The following is a 25,257-nucleotide window of genomic DNA, read 5'->3' on the forward strand; positions in this document are numbered from 1 at the left end:
GTGTGTGTGTGTGTGTGTGTGTGTGTGTGTGTGTACTACTGGTTGCGGCTTGTCATTCTAATGTTTTGTGAATGGAGAGAACTGCTTCAGGGCTGAAAGTAAATGTTCATATGTTCAAGTAGTTAAACAGAGAGACGCCATAATAACAGCCTTTGCCTTTCACAGTCATTAAAATGAAATCAAAGAGCTTCATGGATTTGTCTTAGTCCCGCAGTGAACATGAACCACTTCACCTGGACGTCATTCCTCTTCTTTTCAGATGAAGACCTCTCTCTTGCACTTTACTAACGACATTGATTTCCCTCCTTTCACAAGACAAAACAGACCACCTGATCTCTAGATGAACTTTTTTTTTTTTTTCAGTTTTGATGGGAATGTCGTAGGCTATCTCAAAAACACAGCTCTCAAGATAGAGTTGAATCTAGGGTTGGCACCTTCAAAGTTAAAAAATATGGCAAACCCCCTCCAGTGGCACCGTCCGACCTGTGCTGACAATGTGTTGAGCTACACAGAAAGTCATATAAATAATAGAAAAAAACATGTGGTGACAGACTAACAATAATATGTTATCACTTCATCAGAGTACTGACAGTTGTCAGGGTTCAACTGCTGGTGTTTCCCGAAGATGCCAGAAGTGAATGTTTTTATAAAGAAGAGAGAAACACACCACATGAAAGAAAAGGGCAGTTTGTCTGCTGCCCTCTGATAAGTTAATGGTGACCTGCTGAAGTTAACCACACCTGCAGCTCTCAGTGGTTCAGATTCCTGTGGCCAAACCATCTAGCAATCTTCCACTCGTTAAACACCAGAACGTCCTTTCTGCTGGAATTATTAGTGTCCTATGTGTGTGTGTGTTTGTGTGTTTGCATGTATTCTTGCATACCGGTTCTCTGGACCTTCAGAATATCAACTAAACAAAACATTTGATTTTACAGGGCTGTAGTTTATTTTTGGATACAGGGTTCAAAATTAACCTCTAGCCACACCTGCCAATGGCAGATGAATCTGGAAAATTTACCAGCCACGACACTGTATTTAGCATTATTTTGTTATTAGGAAATATATAATTGTCAATTTGACATCAGAATTATTTAACAATTTGTTCCTTAGATATTAGGGACCAACACTGCAGATCATTGTGTCACATGCAGCATTCATATACAGTATAAGATGAGCCAGTCTCTGTCTCTCTGGCCAAGTTCTCACAGTCAATGTCTGGGACTGACAACCGCAGTAACTTACAGGTGTGAGTCTCGAAAATGCCCTGTTCATGCAACAGCTTACAGTGGTGGCTCGAATAATGTCCATATGAACAAATAACTGAAGTTTAGTCCATCCTGTAACCATATGTACCAATGACTAAATAGAAAAGATGGCAACTTCCATAACATAAAAACCCCACAATTGTTAATAAACAAGTGGAATCGATGGGTGAGGTCATCTGTTAAAAAAGTTTTTCTCATATTTTGGTGGCTTAATGTGAGAAATATTCCACATATGTGTTACCACATGGAGTTCTGTAGGACAAAAACTTGCCTAGTGTCTTCGATAAACGTATTATTGTAAAAACAAAAGTGTAAAAAAGATTAAAACCAAGTATTATGTTGCAGTTCCTTATTAAGTTACAGAACAACTTTAATGCAACTTCATTTTATTTACTAACCGAAGCCAGTTTTTACTTCCATTTGGTGCTTGGCAAGTGATAATTTTGGACCCTGGCTGCAAATATTTCTCAACTTTCTTCAGAAACAGAGTTTTTTTTGCTGTCAAGCAGAGTGAATATTTGAATGTTTTTTTTTTTTTTCTTACAGTGAGTCAATTATAACCACTTATCAGTCTTTCTCTGCCTGTCTGCACCCCTATCCTTTATCAGATTTCTACATTATTCTCTCTCATTTATTCTCTTTCTTCATCTCTTGAATCTGTCCTGGCCGGGCAATGTGCAAATGCATCATGGCTGATGTTATGTGACTAGCTGACTGTCGTAATTGTAGTTTCCTTGCAAATCTTCTCCATTCTAAATGCAGATGAATTGGCTACTCCCATAGTGGAACCCCAGCCGTCTGCCGATGAGGAAGGTAAGTGCCATTGATCTTCATCATTATGCTCCTCTTCCTCGCTGTCAACATTAGCCCCCCCCACCATGCTGAAAGAAAAGGTTAAACCAGCCTAAAGGGGTTTGCTGGTCTAGCTGGACTTCCATGCTGGCCAAGCTGGATTGTCAACAGGTTAAAATGGTTGGTTATCTGGTCTCCCAGCCTGACCAGCTGAAAAGACCTCACAACCCCTCTAAAACCAGCAAAAAATGACCAGCTAACCACCTTAAAAATATATATATATATTGCATGACAAACAAAATTGGAATCAGCAGAAAGTGTTCGTTGCATCTCCTGTGCCTCTGTAGAGTGTTTTAAATCTCCCAGACTGGTCAGATGGGACTCTTTGCTGGTTCTAGGGGGGTTTTGGGCACTTTTCAGCTGGTCAGGCTGGGAGACCAGCTGGGTGACCATATAAATAGATGGTGCATTTTTTATAGGGCAATGTATTTGTGTCAGGATCACTATGATGCTTTAAAATGCTCTCTAGGTAGACATCTCACTAGGTTTTGGAACAGATCTAATGTTTTCTGTGTGTTTTTAGACATCATCTCCCAGTACCCTACACTGTGGACAGAACAGGTCCGCAGCCGGCAAAACAGGACAAGAACACAATGTAAGTTACAGACAAACATCTGTTACCATTTTTTGACACAAAATGTTAACAGGAATAATCTGAGCTGGGATTGTTTTGGTATTTTGGAGAAAACATGCGAAGTGCTTGCATTTATTGTATAAAAGCAAACTTGGACTTTGACATTGGGTCTTATCTCGGTCCATTTCCAGCACGTTTTCTCTATTTGACTTCACAGTTTGTGAGTGAATGGAGAATTTGATAGTAGATGAGAAGAATGTGATGATGGTTAAGGAGCAAAATGTTATAAGCTCGGTGTTATATTTTGACATGTAACAAGAGAGTAAAATTATAAAACGAGTGTGGCCCAGATAATTTGATCTTAGAAAATTTGATGAGAAATGCATTTGCATTGAAATCTTTTGATCACAGACTTCTTTGATAACAGTTTGAGACACATTTGAGGACACTCGTGTGAGATTACTGGGGTCTTTTTCTCTGGAGAAACATCTAAGAAGCAGGAGACTCTAACTCTAACAAAAGTCTCCACGTGCTCTCATTTAATCTCATTGCTTTCTAGGAGAAACCGTTAAGATCTTAAAGAGATCTCATTTGTGATTGTGATGACTAAGCATTACAATTTTTTTTTTTAAATATCTGCAAACTTCTGGAAATTGTCCGTTGCTGGAGTTATAAGTGGAGCGCATAAGTGATGATGCTCACAGATCCAACTCAATGTGGCACCCAGCCATTGCCTGACATGTTGATCTAATGAAGGAGTCAACAGTGATGTCATTAAAACCCATCTGGGAAAATGACGCCATACACTTAAGACTGATTCTGATGACATTATTACAGCATTAGACTAATTTTGCTTGTGTGTGAATAGCTTGATGGTAAAGTTCTCTTGATGTATAACCAATAAAAAGTCAGCTCAGCGCAGTGAACGCCGATGGTTTTGATTATGCCTGATTCCTTGGGGTTTAAATGGGTGATTATCACTATTCAGAGCAGCTCAGAATCGAACTGAAAGGAAGATGGGGAGAAAGAAAAGCATTAGTTTAAAAAAAGACAAGAAGTACAAACTCATGGCAACATTTTCTGACTGAAACTATGCTATCACGAAGCCAAAGATCTGACAACACCACAAAAAAGGACGATAACTATAAAAGAATGTGGGAGAGAGGCAAAAAAAAAAAGAAAAAAGACAGAAAGAAAGAAGGAAAGAAAGAAAGAGTTTATCCTTACAAAAAGAACTATGCAGGATTATGGTTCAATGATAGTAACAGGACGTAATACTGTGGTACTTTGATTTACAGTATATCATTGTACTGTTTGATTCTAATAGTCATATACCATGGTACTTAAATAGTACTGTAAGTTTCTTCAGAGAATACCATGGTATCAATATCATGGTAGTGTTAAAAACCAAGGTATTTTAGTGGTAGCATTGCCTTTTTTGCTAAATTACATTACGTAGCTCCTTTCACGTATCGCGGCAGCTCCAAGGTGAAATGTCCACTGTGTGGCGCTAAAAGTGAGTTAAATGTTCTCCCAAACAGATGAGGTTTTTAAGGTTAATGCTCTATCGAGTTTAAAATCAACAAAACCTACCTCCCTACCCTAAACCTTAAACCTAAACCTAATCGATAATGTTCTAAAACGGCGAAATGAGAAAAAAATGGCTGAAGTTGCAATTGCTGAAAAAAAAAAACCCACGCCATTTTATGATGCTTCTATGGTACTTTCGATTCACATGTCGACTTGCGTGTTCTTTATGACTCGTACACCAGTCCTTTGCATCGCAAATGTTACGTTCTATCGATTGAGCTACCGTGCAATTTGATCGCATTTAAACACGCTTGTAAATGTAGTTGGTTATGTGATGCAAACGTGAAAATGTGTCATGCACTATATTAAAAGTGTTTTGATGTGTTTTGATGTATGATAGGACTGTGTGAGGGAAAGGGTGGAGAGTGTTAATGAACTAATAATCAGCCCTTTTTCTCAGGATTTGTGTGAAAGTAAATAAAATTAGTTGTTGTAGTGCCTCTAGTGTTCATTTCACCAGGAAACTGCCGCAATACATACAACAAGCCACGTGAAAAATCCATTTGCAAAAATGTAGGTATAGTAACGTGATTCTGTGAGACCAGGTTGGAATAAAATGTAAAAATCTAGTTAATGTTAATATCATGATACTTTTTAGTTACGTGAAGTTGAGAAATTAAATCTAAAAAGACCTGATGATACAGTGAAGCTGGAGAGAGATGGAGGGATGTTTAATTCAGCAAGAAGGAGCGAAGAGGCTAACACAAGCCTTCAAACTCATTGTCTTCAATCAAGATGCTTGCTTTAGGAGAGGCAGCTTAAAGCTTTGCTGGAGAGCTGAGTGGTGGCATGGGACTCAAGAGATGATTGGTTCCTGATGCAGAGACATCTCACGGCTCAAAAGTTTGTGCCCCATATGGATCGTTCATGTGTTTCAGGCTGTTGTTATATGGATATATTTGAGTCTCATGTGTCTTTGGGATAGCCTGTGTTTAAAGTTCATGTTTTAAATACCATTTCCCCAGCATATTGTGTTTTACGCAGCGATTCTCTGCCCAAGGTCAATATCTTCATTCAAAGACTGCAGACACAGGCAGACAGAGACAATGTGTAAATATGTATGCTGGTTGAGCCGCAGGAGCCCTGTGCAGTAATTAACTTCTTAATGTCATAGACATGGCTGTAGGCCCCCGATAAAGCACAAGTTCTCTTTCTTCTCACTTTCTCTCTCTCAAACTCTGTTTTCCTCTTTTACCCTCTCCTCTTCCCTCTTAAACACTCTCTCCATTTATATCTCTATTTCTCTACTGAGATCACCACATCCATTTCTGCCTCTCCTTTTTCTCTTCTCTTTCTTTTTTATGGGCTTGGTAAAAAGTTTGTTAAAAGCGGGTTATTTTACTTCTACAAATTTTGTCCAGTCTTCAACAAATTTTGCTCAGATAATTTTCAGACAAAGCCTCACAGAAGTGACCAGTTAGATTTTTGATTTTCTGAATGGATGACCGAATGGATATTTGATTTTCTTGGCCATTCTTCAAAAAAATCAGTAAAAAAATTGATGGCGAAGCCAGCAAAATGAAAGTTAGCGTATATTTCAGCAACGCTTTGGCAAACTGAATCAAAATGTTGTTGTTATCAATGAGCATGTTTACATACACAGTAATATGCTGATAACTATAAACAAAATTAGCTTATTTAATAATAATAATTTTTAAAAAAGCGCACAACACTTGCACACATTGGATAAGTTGGTAAGGATGCCTGTAAAGGTGTCTACATGCAACACAAAGTTGCAGTAATGGGCAAAAATCTATTTGTGCCAATCTGTTTTTGCTTAAACTGTTTATGACCTTACCCGGATAAAGGTGCACTCAGTCATTTTTTTCCTTATTAAATACAATTTAATATAAAATAAATAAATTATCATTTGAAACATATGCATAAAATAATAACCTCTCACATGAGATGAAAACGCAAGTCATATCAGCAACCTTATAAAAGCTGTTTTATTCTACATGGAGAGGGTCCTTTCATGGGGGCTGCCATGTTAAGATCACATGGCTACTCGCCTAATCTCAGTAACCGCCTTGTTATTGGACACTTTCACTGATGGATTAAATGAATCATGGATGACAGTGAATAGTGAATTTCTACAATGGCAGCGGTAACTACTATTGTGTTTGAATGATGCTGCATCCACACCGCTAGGTGTCAGTGTAAATCCAAGATGACACAAACAAAAACGTTACTGAGTGCACCTTTCAGGCGTTTACATGACCAAACGTTGTCGGCTTATTAAGAATAATCATGTAGGAATGTGCATGTAAATGCGCTCAAGTCCTAAAGGTGCATTAGCTGTTCAGTGAGTGCCACATAGTAATTAAAAATAATAATAAAAAAAGCCAACCTGGTCTCAAAGTGAAAACATGCCACTATCTACATTTTTGCAAAACTTGTTATATGTGTCTCCAGGTACAATTCCCTGCATAGAGCATGTTTCAGTTTCTTTGTTTTACATAAGGAGGAATATTCCTAATAGATGAATACTCTATGGAGCATTTAAACCTTTATGGAGCATTTTAACTTTGTTTCGGAATAGATTACCTTAATTGCTGTTGTGGATATAAATGAGGTCAACTTTAGTAGACGGAAAGACGAGCTCCAACAATAAATCTCATCAGGTCAGGAATTTAACATCGCACTCAGGTTTAGGCTATAAATAAATACATGAGAATCACGTGTGAATCATGTGATACATTAACATAGACATTTCAAGATGTGGAAAGTACATATGATGTCGTATCTTCGTTAATATTACACTTGACAAGCTCCAGACGTGCACAATTAACAGATACCACGCCCAAACGATCTGAAATCACAACATGCGCATTTTCATTCATAAGGTTTACACTTTAGAAATATTGGCTACGCAGATTCAAAAATTCTTTGTAATTTTGGATATGTTTATTTAGAATGTCGCTTTATCATTGTGCTTTTTGGATAATCAGTCATACAAATATTTTTTTATTTTATTCGGATGAATCTGTTATTCATTTTTAAGTAATAATTCGTACCTTTCCGAATAAGGTATTCGGCTTCGCGCACATCCCTAGTTCAGGCTAAAGTTTTAGGTTAGGGAGGTATGTTTTAATCATTAAAACATCTATCTAAAATTCACCTTAAAACCTCATCTGAGTACGACACCACTTCACTCGCTTTTGGCTCCCCAAGCTGGACAATTTACTGGAAAACTGCAGCCAATTGTGTAATACAGCACGTCAATTTTGATTGAAAATGTGTGGTCACGTAAATTTCATGAAACCAGGCTGAAAAAAGTGCTAAAATTGTTGGAGAACTTTTTTAGCGCATAAAATTAAGAACACTTCTATAGAATTATTAGTGAATAAGATGAATTTTGTCTTGTTTTACCCCAGCGACCTCATGCGATCAGGAGCAGTTGTCGGCGCAGGAAGAGGCAAGACAACATAAAAACGAAGCAGTTTTTGTGCCCGATTGCGCTCATGGTGGCCTCTACAAACCTGTCCAGTGCCATCCCTCTACTGGGTACTGCTGGTGTGTCCTAGTGGATACTGGGCGGCCCATTCCTGGCACATCCACCAGGTGAGAACATGTACTTTGCTAAATGTCCTAAATCAGTGGTTCTCAGCTGGTAGGTTGTGACCCAAAACAGTTTGCAGGTGTGTTCTGAAAGGGTTGCAGACAGCAGAAAAGAAACAATGCTAAATCAAAATAATAAAATGCAACTCACCATATAATCAGACACAGTCAGAAGACAAAAATAAATAGACTTTTGTAAGGGAGGAAAAAATGTGTCCCATTTATTTAGTCTACTGTACTTTAATACAAATTCATATGTCACTTTGTAGAAGCTAGATCCAAATTTGGCAGACGCCAACATGGACATGCCCTGATCCTTGAAAACTAGAATATTAATTTGGCTTTCATTTACACTTTAAAAACCTTTTTGGTAATGTGTTTTGTAACCAGTTTTTGTCATGAAGCAAAATCAGTTGAGAACCACTGTACTAAATGTCTTCAAATGTAATGCTTTTCTACTGGATTTGGATATTCAGTTGGTAATACATAAAAAAAAAAAAAAAAGAAAAAAAAATCAGAGCTCTGGTACAATCCAACAATTTTGGGTGAAATTTATCCAATACAACTGCCAAGACAAATAGATCCTATTTCAGTACGTCTCTTAACCTTAGCTTTAACAAAATGTTATTTTAAACACTCTAAAATACCTCTGGCGCCCCAATGAAACTAATCCCTCCATATGTAGTTGCCAAAATAGAACTTAAGCAATTCTTCTGTATTGAAAGGAGAAACCCACCACTTGGCTTTTAAAATGGTAGGTGCCAGTCAACCTGTTCTCTTAGAGTACATCTAATATACACCCGGGGCAGCCCTCATTATTCAACTTACTGTGGGGTACAAAATTGAGCTTTGGTGTCCCTCAGGGGCCAGTTTTGGGCCCAATCTGATTTAGTCTCTTTTAACATTTAGGTAATTCTGAGAGGTAGCAAGAGTACATTTTTGCTGTGTAGAAAATGCGAACAGTACCCATGAAGGTAAACCAGCCTACACTGGTTTTCTGGTTTAAGCTGGTCTTAGCTTGTTAAAGGTGGGCTGACCAGCTGAAAAGTGCCCCAAACCCCCTCTAAAACCAGCCAACTGTTCACTTTAAACTCGATTAAGATGTTTTTTTTCTAAATATACCATCAAATCAATGAACTACTCACCTGCTACCAGGATGCTTCATGTGGTAAACAGATGGGCTGCTCCGCTGGCCCAAATCTGATCAGGCCTTATGCTGTTGGAAATGAAGAATGGTGTCAGAATGACAGAACTTTGTTAGTGTGCATGTGTGTGTGGGTGTGTTGTTGGCTATGGGATCAGTAAAACTCACTGGGAATGGCAGTGTACGCAGGGGCACATTTAATGAGTCACGGGAACATTGCAGTGGATTGCTGACAGGGTTGGGAGAGTTACTTTTTTAATGTAATCCGTTATGGATTACTGATTACTTAACAATAAATGTAATCAGTAATATAATCCAATCACAGCTATATAAAAGTTATGTAATCAGATTACTTTTCATTACTTTTGGATTACACATTTTGGCATATATGTAAATAATGTCAAGATAAAATCAGTATGATCTCTAAAACATTTAATTATGCATTGAATGCAAACAGAACATGTTTGAGTAATATTATGAATACTGTTGTAGCTTTTATTATATCTAGGGAAAAGAAACGTATGATGCACCCTACCAAGAAAACAGAAAATGAGCTGTTAATGTAGAACAACTCAGTTTTTTTTTATAGAAATCAGGTGAGTTCTCTGTCTTTTTTACTTTTGTACTTTTGTTCCTTTTTTATTTGTCTGCTATAGAAAAATACAATTTCTCATAAAGCAAATATTATCAGAACAGATGCACTGAATTATGTCTTGGTTAACATTAAACTAAATCTGACAGGATATACCTCAGATTCAAAAACACTGCAAAGTGAATGGTGTTAGTATGTATGAGTGTGTGGGTGTGTTGTTGGCTATGGGGTCAGTGAAATTTACTCAGTGGGAATGGCAGTGTATGCAGGGGCACAATTAATGAGTCACGGGAATGCTGCAGTGGATTGCTGACGGGGTTGGGAGGATTACTTTTTGAAGTTAGTGTGTATAGGTAATTGTAATTTGCACTATTCATTAACTTCAGACTGTATTAAATAGGTAGATCACACATTATCATCATCATCATCATCATCATTATTATTATTATTGTCATAATTAAATGCTGGAGAGTGTCTTTCCTTTGTTTGTTCATGATCCAAAGTCAAACATCACCAGCTAACAGTTTATAGCTGATCTCTATGTTTATGTTTCTGTTTAAGCAGGATTTTAAAGGGGGGAAAAGTTTTGATAAAAAAAAAAAAAAAAAAAAAAAACTAGCTTTAAAGAATAGATCAAAACAGATTTAAACTTTTAGCGTGTCTTTTCAGTGACTTATTCCTAATTACTATAAGTGTTGAACATGTTACATTTGCCAGAATGTTTCCCTCACCCAGACATTGTTCTTTCTTTCCTAAGAACTTAAACCATATTTTCAATTAATTTGGCATTTATGTGTACAATTTGGATATGTTAATAGTGATCAGGGTTGCAAAATCATGAGAGGTGAAAAAGGAGAGAAAGTCATAGCAGGTTTTCCAGGGGTATTTTTTTCAGTTGATTTTTGTATTGTTGTTGTATTCAAAACGTTTTTTTCTTAAATGATTAAGGTTTAAGTACCGTTCACCTGGGGAAGGGTTCATTTTTCAGCTTCAATACAGAACGGAACAACAACGTACAGGACATCCTGGCTAATATAGTACAGTTCGCATTTGCAACCATGCAAACCAGGGGATTTCTATGCCATACCAGCAATGATGCGCAAATTGTGTCAGTATTGTCAGCTATTCCTGCTCCCGCCAAATAATGAGGGCCACGGATTTCTTTGAGCACTAAGGCTAACTCATTTTAACACATTTTCATAGTAACTAATTTTAGCTAACCTAGCTAATGTGATTTCTGTGTGGCTCTTATTACCTTCCAATGATCAAGTCCTTGGATAATGAGAGCATCTTCACAGCTGGAAGGCATAAATTCCACTGAACTTTAAAGTTGTTTCGCTTTTCTCTTTTAAAGAGAGAATAATGCATGTTCTTCCGTGGCCATCGTGATGAAGCAGCGGTTTGCCTCAAGAGCAGAGTGCTGATGTGAGACAGGTGTTTGCGCATGCGACAGAACGAGGCTCTCCTGACTCAAGTGAGTCATGAGAGAGAACCCGAAGAGAACGTACTTCTAAACCATCTCTCACTCTAAACAAACAGCTGTATGAATCACTTTATGGAAAATTCACTATTTCTTTTGACAGAAATTAAAACTTGTAATCTTGACAGTAATCCCAATTTTTTTGAAAATGTAACTGTAATCTGATTACGATGGGTTTTTATGTAACTATAACAGATTACAGTTACCTTTTTTGTATTCTGATTACCAAACGCCACTACAAGTAATCTGTTACTCCCCAAGCCTGATTGCCGACCATCACAGAATGTAGTATTGAGTTAACAAAGGCCCAGGCAGTTTGCCAGACAGCGCATTAGAGCATGCATGGAAGTGCTACCTTCCCATCACCTTCGCCCCCTCCCTCCCATCTCTCTCTCTCTCTCTCTCTCTCTCTCTCTCTCTATCTGTGGCCTGATTTGGGCAGGTCACCAAACAATGATTGGATCACATTTACTTTCTAAATGGGGCAATGAACATTGCTCTGAGTCTTCACTCCATTTTTCTCTACTTCCTAAACCTTCTTCAAGCAATCACATCCTCTTTTTAGAGTTATCATGTCTTGTTTGAATGGACCAAATATTCTTCAATAACAGTCTTCAGGACTCATGAATCATCCAGTTGCCCTTTTGAATAATAATAAGGCCATTAAAAAAGTTAGAAGCCAATTATATTTACTTTTTTTTATTTTTTTTATCACCTTGCCCTAACAGCCACCTCACAGTATATCAGTAGATAAAAGAAGAATATTTCTGTCCTGAACCAGTTCTGAAGTGTTTAAGATTTGTGGATGGCAAATTGATGTTTTAGTATGTCATGAATGGCATGTGGTTTATGGTTATATTTTTAGGCTTTCTGTTATTTTTAATGAAAAAATCACATTGGGGTATATAAATAAAAACTAGTAATATAAAAAATGTAAATTGTGAAATAAAAAATTCTGTCTATTTATTTAGTGAAAACATGGAAAACATGCATTGATTATTTTTAACTACATTTTTACTGTATTTTAATTATAGCTTTTTACATTTTATATCTACTTTGCAACAGTACCTGTTTGTTTTTTTATTAAAACAAAATCAACCAAATTTGTTTTCAAAGCTAATAAATAATATACAGTATATACTGTATATATGTATGCATGCATATATATATATATATATATATATATATATATATATATATATATATATATATATATATATATATTATTATTATTATTATTATTGGGCAATGTGAATGGCCTTTTAAATAAATCAATAATAAAACAATAAACAAAAAAATAAACAGTCAAATAAAACAATAATGCTTTGTATTTTCTCTCCTTCTTGCTGTAGATACGAACAACCAAAATGTGATGGAAATGCCAGAGCACATCCCACCAAACCAAAGGACCATTACAGGAGCAGACACCTGCAGGGTCAGTGTGTGCTAAGCGAGATTAAAATATTTTTTTCAATATTAAAAAAACTTTCTCCTCACTGCTTAATGCGCAGAGACAAATGTGGATGCTTGAGTTCACATGCAAACATACAGATGAACAAAAAGACCCACTTGGACAGGATATAAACATTTAATTAGATAGGTGTTTTAAAGATGAAGTGTGTAATTTCTACGTCACCAAACAGAATTACAAAAATAATGTTTTGAAATTACCCTGTCTACCACTGGTAGACAAACAAACAACTAGTCCCGCCCCAAACTCACTCAATGTTGCTGTGTTGGACTAGTCAGGATGCTCAAACAAAAAGAGCAATGTTTTGATTTTGCCAGAGACACAGTGTTTACACTTTTACAGGGAAATAAACCTATGTGTGTACATCTACAGTCTAAAACTATTCATCTAAAAACCATCTCCAGGTTTCCCACGACCCCACGGTCGACCACAGATGTTAACAGATCATCTCGCTGTGGAAAAGGGGAGGTAGAAAAGATAGATTACAAAATATAGCAAGGAGGATGAAAAGGAGGGATGAGCTTGGGGGAGTGGTCGTGATAAAACAGAGGATAAAGGAGTGGGGGGGTTGGTGTGTGTAAAAAAACAGCACTAGTGTCACCAAGCGGCATTGCAAACATCATGATTGTTTTCAAACAGGTTTCCTGAACACTTACCCTGTCTTCCATTGGTTTAACAAACAGATATTCATGGCCAAAACCTTTTCTTTCTTACTATATTGGCCAACCTTTATACCCATCTTTACAAAAAAGTGCTGTGGTGGTACCATGGTATCAGATGGTAATACCATGGTCCTTTGATTTATACCATGGTACTGAATAACTATATCCATGCACCATTGTGCTGCTTATAGATGGAACTAAAAAAAAAAAAAAAAATGGGTCTATTCCCATAGACTTTCTGTTTAGTGCAAATACATGAGAAAAGCTTTTGTGTTTTAGCTCGGTGCCGAATAAGAGAATGTAGAGTAACCCTGGCCAGACTTTAACTAATAGGATTATCTGCATACTTTAATTAAGATTAAGTGGTGAAATAGGCTTTCGAAACAGTATGAGGTGTAAGAATGTGTCTCTGAATGTGTTTTTGGGTTTATGCATCTGTGTGTGTGAATCCACTTGTGTAACTGCATATAAATTGCATATCATTTCGAACTTATAGTGGCAAAGGGGTTTCAAAACCATGTTCCGAAACCTAGTGAGCTGCCTCTGGAGGCAGCATTTCAAGGCATTATAGGCATACTCCAGACGCGAAGGCTGTTCCAAAAGGTTGGTATCTTAATTAAACTGCCTGAAGGTAGCATCGTATTTATATTTATGCTCATCAGAGTATTGCGTCGTTCCTCTCGCATCAACTGTATTGAAATCAGTTGCGAATCGAGTCTCTCGTGCGCTGCGTGTGAGGAACGCTTTTTGAATGGTCCGTGGAGTTGCTGCCTATGAAGAGCGTTCCAAATCGGACTCTTATGGGGCTCCATTTGAGTTAGGATGCTGCCATAGAAGACAGTGAGGCAGCTCACTAAGTTTTGGAATAGACCCTGTAAGTACCAAAAGGAAAGTGCAAAATATAATGGTGTGCAACATGTTGCCGATCACAGTGGAGTTTGTCTTTGGGAGAAATGCCAACAAAACCACATCTAGTAAGAAACCTATTTAAGTTTTTACATCGAAACCTGTTTGAGTGAAAAGATAAGTCTCTAGTTTCATCTAAAATGCCATTTTTTAAATCTGTGTGATTTATCGCAAAATGCCATGCTGCTATATAAAGTGTACACTAATGGGTACTTTAGCACTAATGTTCCTTAGAAATCCTATATTTTCTGTGCATTATCACATTGAGAATCAATGGGTTCATCCAAAACTGAAATATTTTGCTTTCAGAGTCTTTATATGGAGTTAGGATGAAAGTAAGGTGCATTTCAAATTCTTCTGAGACCAGTGCAGACAGATGGCACACTGGAGGTTAAGTCATTCACTAAATAGGGAGCAAGGGAGCATTTCCTTGTATTCACTTCTAACATCTGACCAGAAGTTCAGTTTCAGGCTGCAGATGATGTTTGGACCACTCAACATGTTTGGCCGACTTGGGACAATGGTAATCAGTACATAGATTCAGAATTTTATAATATATCATTTTATTTTAACATGGTTGGCAGTGACAGGATGATGCTGGTCATTACTTTGAATCAGAATTATTTATGCTAATTTCTGATTGGTAAAATGCTTCAGCACTGGCTTGTGTGAATGTGCAAAAACATAAGAATAATGAGATTTTGTTGCCAGTGTAGAAATAAACATTCATCATCAATTTTGGACATACATTTTTAGGAAAACTATTTGCTCTAGAATTACTATTTTCTTCCTGTTTATTAGGTGCAACTATTTACAAATCAAAAAGAGAAATGGAAAATGCACACAGCAGTCATGCTCAGGTCTCAAGAGGTTAGATATAAGTCGTGAATTACCTTTTATGAGATTAGTCTCATTTTTATACCTTCCATGAGAGGTAATAGGTACACTTCAAATAATAATTTTAAGATTTACAGGTTTCAATTTCATAACAAAATTCCATCAAACTGAACTGAGTAATATTTGAGAAAATAAAATAAAATAAACATTTTAAGTTTTATTAATAAAATTTCCAGTTTGATGGAATTTTGTTGAAATTGAAATGTGTAAATTTTAAAAATAGGCTAAAATATTTTTTTGAGTGTACATGCAGCTAAGCTGTCTGTGTGTTATAATTTGGACACAAAGTTGTCCCAAGAAGTTAGCTAAATCTTAAAGGTAAAGGTAAAAAAAGGAATTATAAATACTGTATTTTTAACTAAAAAAGTTAGGAATTGTTACCTTAAAAATATATTTGTACTTGATCTAACCCACAATAATTCATTTTATTGGTGCAACCTAATTTGTCAAGTAAATTATGTCAGATCAAATAATGTTTTTTTATTTTTATTTTTATTTTGTATTTTTTATTGAATAAAACCAGTTAATTTTTATGTTACCACACGACGTGAATTTTTTTAGGTTACCTTACAAAACATTATTTTTTTTATTACCAGGTTAAGAGGCAGTCACTTTACTTTGAACATGGAAAATTATTTTGGACAACGGACAGGATATGATATCACGCTCCAGGGCTTCTGGTTTTAATAAATCATAAATTACAAATAGCAAATACTATTATATCACAGACCAGTGGCGGGCCGTGCATTTAAAGTCTAGGCCTTCAGTGTGATTCATGCCATTAAGAAAACACAGTTTCACAATGAATAAGACACCCTATGCCTTTGGGCATCATACATTATGTTGCAGCTAACTAGTAATACCAATTGACATTTTAAAAACACGTCCACGCATGAATGCCAGAACTTGAAACGACAATTAATGTTCAAGCAAGCATAATTTTAACTGTAGCATGACTGTGTTGTGAAATGAACGTCTCCCGAACAGACATTCAATAATCATAATTTTTCATATGAATTTACCAAGGAGGTCTATAATACCTGGAAAAATCTATCTAATAATATTTGCGATTTAAATGTTGCTTGCAATAAATTTCGTTTCGTCAGGGTACACGGTTATGCTGTGTTCCATTCAAGTTGGATGAGGGATATTCATACTTGATATCTCCAACCATAAATGCATTCCATTCCCCGATATTCGGAAAATAAAGTTTAAGGAAACAAAACAGCAATGCTTCCGTTAGCTTAGCAGGGGTTTGACTCTCATTAGAGAATTCTCCTAGCAACCCAACTGATAAACAATGCTGCAGTGCTAGCATTTGTGCTTCAGATGTACGATTATCAAAAGAGATTATAATCTTTTATACACCTGTTTCTGCAGGCATTTGTTAAACAAGCTTTAATATCATGTAATGTGGAAATGAACTCATTTATCGATATTACTTAATAAAGTAAATGTTTATCACTTTGTATATCTCATTGAGTGTCGATATGTTTGTTTGACATCATGACCCTGCATCTCGACTACAAGTTGTAATTCTGACTTCAAGATGCATCCATTGCACTTTTTCTAGTAGGAAGTTGTAAAATCCAACTTTCCGAGTTGAATGGAACGCAACACTACTTTTCAAAACTTGATCCGACACTGAATGCTTCAGCAGCCTAATTTACACTTAGAAAACTCCTGATGTTGCTATAACAATGCAAAAAGCACTTACCAATTTACTTGAAGTGAAAATCAGTCCTACTTTCCTTTTTAATAAATTAATCAATCACACAGTCATGCGGAACGTCTCATGTTTTTAAATCCATAAGGATCTCTTTCTCAATGGTGATGTGGCAGTGACAGCCGACTCATCAGACAGATCTCGCACTCTTCGCTTTCAAATTATGTACATCACTTAAAGCGTGATTGCATCACCCAAGGCCAGCTAGAAGGCCTCGACCGGTACATATCCTAAAGACCACACCCATCAAGAACAAATAAATCAATCTGATTGGCTGATGAGTCTGACAATCTGACATTAGATGTACATTCATTTGCACTGTTGAGGGATTCTGTGGAAATTCTGAAGGCCTGACGGTGTGGAACTCAAACTCACGCGCTGCTTCGGGCATGTGATTTGTGAAACAGCTGTCACACGTTTTTCTCTATTTGTTTGTAGCTTAATTAAGAGTGGAAAGTGATTAAAAATACATAGGCAAAAAGATGATTGAGAATGAAAGGATGAAAAATATTTATTTATTTGGAATGTTAGGCCAGCAGAGAAGGCTTTGCTGGCCCTGAGAATTCACCACTGTCACAGACTATTTAGCAGAGAAGGGCCACTTTTATTAAAATGAATGGGAGAAATTGGAACGCCCAACAAAGGAGCTCTGAGCCCAACGGTCAAAGGATGTAGAAAGGAAGTCCCGCCTTACAGGTAAAAGAGCCAATCACCTTTTAGATACAGACATCGCCTCTCAATCAATTCGAGAACACGTATGTGTATTAGCTATACAAGCCGGGAAAATTGCATTTTTTTTATTTTTTTTTTACATAATAATGAGGTAAAGAAGCACAATTTATAATACCAGTTTTGTCAGATTTTACTGCTGATTTTAAATGCTCTTCGATCGCAATCTTGAGCAAGTGTTTTTGAGATTTCGGTGTTTCCCCATTCAAGTAGATAGGAGCTGCACTGTCGTGACTGGAAATAGTCTCCCGAGAGCGTTCCAAGTATGGCCGACAGTGGACTGACTTGCTAGAAAGACTTTGATTATGTTCAAACCATCTACGTACTTTCCTGCAACAATAACACAGAGCTTTAAAACATTTATTCGTTGTATTGAGCCAAGAGGTCAGTGTGTGAATTTTCAGTTTCGCTCTTCTGTTGGTCACACATCTCCTCGTCATCCGGAGTTCACCAAACTTGAACTTTCCTCTGCAGCAGAATGCAAAATTTCTTCGCATTAGCTTTCCGGTCTCCTGCGTGCGACTGTGTTTGAATGGGAGTGAATGGAGCGCAAAGTGTGACCGCACCTTAGGGTTGGTCTATATAGTAATTACAATTAGCTTTATATAAAAACAAAAGAAGTCTGACTATGGTATGTCCTCATCTAGTTAGCTGGGTAAACGCGCAAGTGTGAGACAAAGATAGAGAAAACCGAATTAAGAAAACTTAATTAATTGCTGGTCTTAGCCTCCATTATTCAAAACTTCTAGCCTTGCTGCAGAGAGCTTTGGGCATTTTGGTAAACATGCTAATATCTCAAGGTGTTAATGAATAAAGCTCCCTCTGTTCTTCAGGTGTGTGTCAGTGTGTGTGTGGACGGTAAGGCTGCCAGCAGCGTGTGTACAGGTGCTGTTGTGTGAGTAGCTCTCTGGTCATGGCTGGTTAATTGTGGTGTAGAGGAGGGGCTGAAGGGGGCTGCTGGCAGCGAAACATCTACAGTCAATACCACAATCCTCATGACTCTGCAGGAACCCGACAGTTTTTATGCAGGTTCCGCATAAATGCTTTAAAATGTAGGGTAGGTAATGGGTTTAACCAGTGAATTCTAACAGCATTTTAACCTGGTGTATGTTAATGGTTATGTATACATTTGTGTTGTTAACTGAACAGTTTGACTGAATGTCTGAATATTTATATTATTTCTCTTGGTCACAAATTTAGAGGAGCCTTAAAGGGAGGGTTCACCCAAATATGACAATTCTGGCGCCTTTACTCACCCTCAGGGCCTTTTCTAGGCATAGGGCACCAAATTGGAAGCCGCCCCCAAACCACCAACCAACTTCATGAAGTAAAAAAATGTTTGTGTTCCATTTGAGGCGATACTACACTTTGAAAATTCATACTAGATTGCAGAGTACATTGTGCGTAGTCTAAGTGCACAGTGCATAGTAAGTCATTTGGGACACAGATTATGATCTGGCCATGAAAATTATGTAAGCAAAACAAATCCTCAAATGTTCGTGGAACTTTGTTATTGTTGGTTAGTGTCTAGACTGCACTAAACGTAATTTTTATTGAAAAAGCGTGAGGGGAAAATGCACTCCCTCGTATGTCTGCACTCATCTCGTTTAATTGCCATTTTTCCTTTTCTTTTCTCTCATGAGAGGTCGTCTGTTTACCTTATTACTCTCTCACTCACATACACACACACACCTGTTTGCAAAGTTCTCAGCATGCTATTATCTCCTGCACCAGAGAATCTGTCGCCTCTGGGCCTGACCGTAAACAGCCCAACATGCAAAGACTCCTCATTGCAAATACACACACACATAAACTTTCCCTTTCTTTCTCTGGACAGAGAGATGGATATGAGAAAGAAGGTGTAGGAGTGTGACTCTCTCAGCTCCTTGACTAGTAGGCGACTGATGGGTTTTTCAATGACTAACACCGAAACCAATGTCTAAAGAGCAGGGTAGTTGATATAATTGTTAATATAAAAAGATGTATAAATAAACAGACATAAAACAAACACTTGTTTTATGCCACGTTAACTCAAATTCACAAAAAAAAAAAAAAAAAAGAAAACAAATTAATACAATTAAAACAGACATTATTTACTATCTATTATATACTATCCAATGCTATTAATCATCCAATAAATATTTTTATTTTTAAGTAATTCCCATTATTCTCAGTGATGATGCTCATTAGATTCTCAGTACTGTAATATTGTTATATAAGTAACATATGAGTAAAAAAATCTGTAATATTTTCTTTTTATTATTGAGTATAAAATATAAATTAAAGTCAGTGCGACAAATTCTACAATGATGTATAAATTCTTTAAAATTGACATAAGAATAAGCATTACAGTAAAAGAGATTATGGTAATAATTTAGGGGTGTGTGCTTAATTGTCAAAATTATATTACAATCATAAAGGAATAGTTTACCCAAAAATGAAAATTTGTACATATTTGTGTTGTTTAGCGCATAAACAATGCCAGTTCTCATGTGTACAAGCTTCTCTCGTGCACTGAAGAACACAAAACGGACATCAAGATTTTCACTGACTAAGGACGTGAAGTAGTCAATGTGATTCATGTGTTATATTCCAAGTCTTCTGAAGGCAAACCATAGGTTTTGGCTTTATTAAGGTTTAAAGTGAGTCAACTGCTATTGTATTGAAAAGACGGATGGAGATATTTATTAAAACATCTCCTTTTGTGTTCCGCATAAGAAAGAAAGTCAAATGGGTTTGGAACGACATGAGTGAGTATATTATAGGTGAGTAAATAATGAAAAAAAATGTAATATTGGGGATGATTTTTTCAATTAAGGGTCCTAAAAATAGGCCTTAATTTCTTTAAGCAAAATCAAATTTCTTATTTCTGTGCTCTGTGGACCTAACGTCCACAGTGCACAGTTCCCACACACAGTACGCTTTTACCTGCGACCATAAACCCAGGACACATAGCTCACCCTCTGTATGATTGGCAGCCGTTATCCTCCTCAGACAGGATAGGGGAGGTCTGATTTTTACGACAGGGTGGCGAAGAATCTCTGAAGCCGTTATAGAGCTTATCTCTCCTACTCTCAACCATCTTTATGTGCAGTTGGTGTAAAAACAGTGAAACATCTGTTAGCTTTACATCTTTTCAGTGTTTATTGGGCCACCTATGGCATCAATACCCAACAAAGCCACCGGTAAGTGGAATAGCATACAGTAATAGTTCTGCACACCAGCAGAAGCCTGCACTTACAAGGATATGGACCATGGTAGTACCATGTTTTTTTTTTTTTGTTTGTTTGTTTTTTTTTTTTTGTTCTGGTTAATGCATTCCTATGCCCCATTTATGAATATATATGTGCCTGCATCCAGAGCTCACTCAAAGAAAATGTTTTAAACATATATACATATACAGTATGAATACAAAATTCAACAAACAAAAATTTACAAAATGTGAAGTATTTTCCATTTTCCAATTCCATGCCTTTTCTAATGAGAAAGAATTGTGTTATAATGAAGATGCTAACATATACAGGGTTAACATGCTCGCTTAGTTTCGGAGTGTCAAAATAACATATAGTTCAATAATTAGGGCCAGAGCAGTATAAATACATAAGGTAATTCAGTCTCAACAGCTGTTTATGAAGTTTCATAGATGTTTATACTGATAACTGCCTGAAGGTACAAATGTAATATGAAAGGAAGCTTTGTTCTCCTTTAATCTCACCCCCCTCAGTTTTTGTAGCAACAGTTTAAAGGGATAGTTCACCCAAAAATGAAAATGGAATTGTCATTCCAAACCCGTATGACTTTCTTTTCTCTGTGGAACACAAAAGGAGGTGTCACCATTCACTTTCATTGCATGTTTTTTTTTTTCTTCTATACAGTGAAAGTGAATAGTGACTGAGGCTAACATTCTTGAGAGCTGCTGCAGAGGGGAAGATTTGCCTTGAATAATGACCTTAATTTCTGTCTGTTCCTCACCAAAATTTTTGTATGGCTTTAGAAGACTTACAATATAGCACACAAATAATATGAACTAGATTTATGGTTATTTTAAGGTGCAGTTTTAAGGTCCTTTTTGGATCTTGACAGCCCCTGCATACTGCGGACGAAATCGAAGAACAAATAGGTGTGATGTTATTGAGAACAAAAGCTGGCCAAAACGAAGGTGTTTTTGCATTCGTTTTGGTGGTTTGTAACTGCTCGCAGGGGCGAACTTTAAGGAACACTTCTTACTGGCTTCTAAACACCTTCTTACTGCCACTGGTCCACGTCATCGGTAGGTTGCCCATTGTACAAAGGTGCTACGGTTGTTCCTGGCAGGCAGCAGTACTTTGAGGCTGATAGTGGTGGTGATTTTGATTTATTATAGTGACTCGATTCTTTTGATTCCGTTCACCAAAAAGATTTGTTCATTGATTTGTTCACTGATCAGATCTTGAAATTACACCTTTGCACAGGGGCGTAGATTCTGGGGGGATGGGGGAAGAGGTAACCCCCCACCCCCCAAATAATGAAAAAAGCAAGCACAACACCCTCCACACCACACATTGCAACCCCCACACACTGCAACCCCCCCCCCCCCCCCAACATTCAACAAATTCTATACCCTTGCCTTTGCGCCTGCAGATGGCGCCAAATGACCATCTTTTAAGTAATTGCATTGAACCAGAAATAAGCCAATAAGTCTAATTATCCTTTATAAAAATTATACTAGGAGACCTAAGCACTGCAGATTGTTAAAGCATCACAAGTCTTTCCCCACAAATGACAACCAAGCATATCTTTCATACTGTTAACTGCTGAGCACGATTTTTTTAATCAAGCTATACAAAAAAGGACAACAATACTAGCTTAAAAATTATTATGAGTATTCAATAACGTCATTGTAATGTGTGGTCATCACTCATTTTTATTCATAATTCATCTGGCCTCTTTTCTTGTTATACGAGATTGACGAATTGAACGAACGACATGCAGCTCTTCCTCTCGGTCAACAGATCATCGTTCACAATGACTCATTCCTATATGTCGGTTCAGTGAAGGTGCGTATTCGTTTGGTGGGTGAATCCATTGATATTCTCCTTAACAGCCCATACTCGAATGCTACTGGCTTGCGCTGAAGTCAGCCAGACGTCAGTGAATGAAAAATACGAGTCAGTGTATGGAGGTGAACGAGACCAATTCGTTCACTTAAAAGATTCGTTCAGAAAGACAGATTTGTTTATGAACAAAACATCACTAGAGGCCGACCGCTAATACTTTTTTTGTTGTTCATTTAGTTAAGATCAGTCACCATGAACACACTAACTTGCAGGGTTATTAGCGAGCTGGTCCAAACTCCCTCATCTGAACAATCGTTATGACCAGCTTCATCGTAAATTCCAATAACAGAGTGTAGTAAGTTCATATTATGGCCGTGTATAGCGTGCTTGTGCATTAGCGCCATGAATGCAAAAGTTAAACATTACAAATGATACATTATCTATTGCATATATATTACTTTAAATCATCATATAACAACCCTCCCCCCAGCAGAATAGCGGGTGTCTTAATGTTCGCAAACAGTATGTTGTTACTCAGCTGTTTCAAACTTCTTTTTACCTCTGAACGAAGAATGAAGAAGCACTTCTCCATAAGTATGCTAAGGCCTTGAGAGACACTATGAACAGTTGTTATATAGAGTGGTGGTGGCATAGTGGACTAAAGCACTGAACTGGTAAGCAGAAGAAGGTTGTTGGTTCAATCCCCATAGCCACCACCATTGTGTCCATGAGCAAAGCACTTAACTCCAGGTTGCTCCAGGGGGAATGTCCCTGTAATAAGGGCACTGTAAGTCACTTTGGATAAAAGCATCTGCCAAATGCATAAATGTAAATATGTATAGAAAAGAGCTGCTTGAGGATTCTTCAGAAATTCCCTTTAGTGTTCCACTAATACAAATTAAATTAAATTACATTTGATTGGGGTTTGCAGCGTGAAGCTTTTACATGTTTCCATTGATCATGGTATAAGTATGGTGGGGGTCGTACTTGCTTGTTTTGATTAATGGGGGGTTACATGTAAAAGTGACATGAACACTTGTAACTCTTGTGTCCATGTTTTTCAGGATGTCCTGGGGAAAAGAAGACAGAATTTCTGACGAGCATACTGGACGCATTGTCCACGGACATGGTCCATGCAGTAACTGACCCGGCGGCTGCTGGCAGGTAAACAAGAAACTGATAATTGATCATTTTTAAAAATTTTAATTACAAATTTATGACACTAAAATCATGTTAACATGTGTATTGACATGCGTATATTTAACAAATGAGGGATGAGTCAAAATAAATTTTTGTGGTTATCAACATTATACCACAATTGCTGTTGACTGAGCTTAACTTGTAGTGAACCCACAACATTCCTTTAATATTGCAATTTGGTCACATTCCGATTCCGTGTCATGTTAACACGTTAACCAAATTAAAATAACTGCCAATATTACAATTTTAAGAAATCCAAACAAGACAGCTGGCGTATTAATCTGATTAACAGCATGTCAACACAGTGGGCATTATTCAAGAAACATGAGCAGAACAAATTTCTGTGTAAATCATCCATTAATCTGTTCTTACATAAATTATCCAGTTAACTTAAATGCGACTGTGTACATATTTACACAGATCGTCCTCTTGTGTTTCATGAATAAGGCCTCTTATTTGGAATATCTACTGTAACAGAACATTTATTTCAACCAACGCATGTCCAAACTAAAGAAATTATTTTGTGATGTGCATGTAAATGCCATCAATGATTAATTGATGAATTGTTATTTTTCCTCCATTCAGGATGTTGGAGCCTGACCCCAGTCACACTCTAGAAGAACGAGTTGTTCACTGGTATTTCAGCCAGCTTGACAAAAATTCAAGCGGTGACATTGGAAAGAAAGAAATCAAACCATTCAAACGGTTACTGCGCAAGAAATCTAAACCAAAAAAGTGTGTAAAGAAGTTTGTGGAGTACTGCGACATCAGTAATGATAAGGCCCTGTCACTGCAAGAACTGATGGGCTGTTTGGGGGTCACTAAGGAAGAAGGTGAGTCACACTGTTTCATGTTGGATGACCAAGTAATAAGCAAAAACTCTGTTCGCCAACTCTCATTAAAAATGAATGACTTTTGGTGGATTTGTTGTTGTAAATCACTAACAGTGCAAATCACTGTTGAAGTGTGACTTTTGCTAAAACCTTGCCTGTTTTTCTGTACATGCTTGTGACGCACCATCACAATGGAAATCAACGGATTCTAAGTGTTCTCTTATGTAAACTGTAGTGTGTAAGGGGCTGTTCACTGTGAACATTCTTGTGTTCAGTCTGCACAGTTTTTTGTTTTTTTATGTAAACATGCTTGATCACCATCTTTGGTCATTATGGCACATCTCTCTATTTTTCAGCATCTTGCGCCATAAGCGCCATGTTTAAAATAGTTCAAATTTAGACATGAATCAGTTATAATTTTAAAATAATGGACCGATCAGATGCAAATTGGAGGGGTCTTGTCTCACCCTGAAGGGATTTATTTTGCAATAACAACCAGCTGACTGTACGTTATCCCGCTTATTACACAGCTACTAACCAAATAAATAAATAAATGGACATAAAATATTTATTTGTGTAGGAATTATGTATGTAACTATGCAAGAAGAAATAAATTGCTGAACAGCTGAATTCCACCTCATCGGAGTTCTGTTAGTGTTTATTTTGGGAAAATTACTTTCTAACTGCTCAATATCCAGCTTATTACAAGACAGCTTGCAAAGTAAATAAACACATGGAC

At 37.0% G+C, this 25,257-nt stretch overlaps 1 protein-coding gene across 2 annotated transcripts in view; it reads left to right on the forward strand.

The window, feature by feature from the left end:
- Positions 1–25,257, forward strand: part of LOC127414025 (SPARC-related modular calcium-binding protein 2-like) — a 51,775-nt gene that overhangs the window by 23,670 nt on the left and 2,848 nt on the right. The window contains exons 6-11 of one of the 2 annotated variants that reach the window (XM_051651674.1): positions 1,995–2,078; positions 2,641–2,712; positions 7,659–7,845; positions 12,411–12,493; positions 23,550–23,649; positions 24,271–24,518. In XM_051651674.1, coding sequence (XP_051507634.1) covers positions 1,995–2,078; positions 2,641–2,712; positions 7,659–7,845; positions 12,411–12,493; positions 23,550–23,649; positions 24,271–24,518 — 774 coding nt within the window. The remainder of the gene's footprint in view (positions 1–1,994; positions 2,079–2,640; positions 2,713–7,658; positions 7,846–12,410; positions 12,494–23,549; positions 23,650–24,270; positions 24,519–25,257) is intronic. The other variant, XM_051651675.1, reaches the window with a different exon arrangement.

The sequence above is a fragment of the Myxocyprinus asiaticus genome, chromosome 23 (genome assembly GCF_019703515.2).
Source record: "Myxocyprinus asiaticus isolate MX2 ecotype Aquarium Trade chromosome 23, UBuf_Myxa_2, whole genome shotgun sequence".
NCBI classification, from domain to species: Eukaryota; Metazoa; Chordata; class Actinopteri; order Cypriniformes; family Catostomidae; genus Myxocyprinus; species Myxocyprinus asiaticus.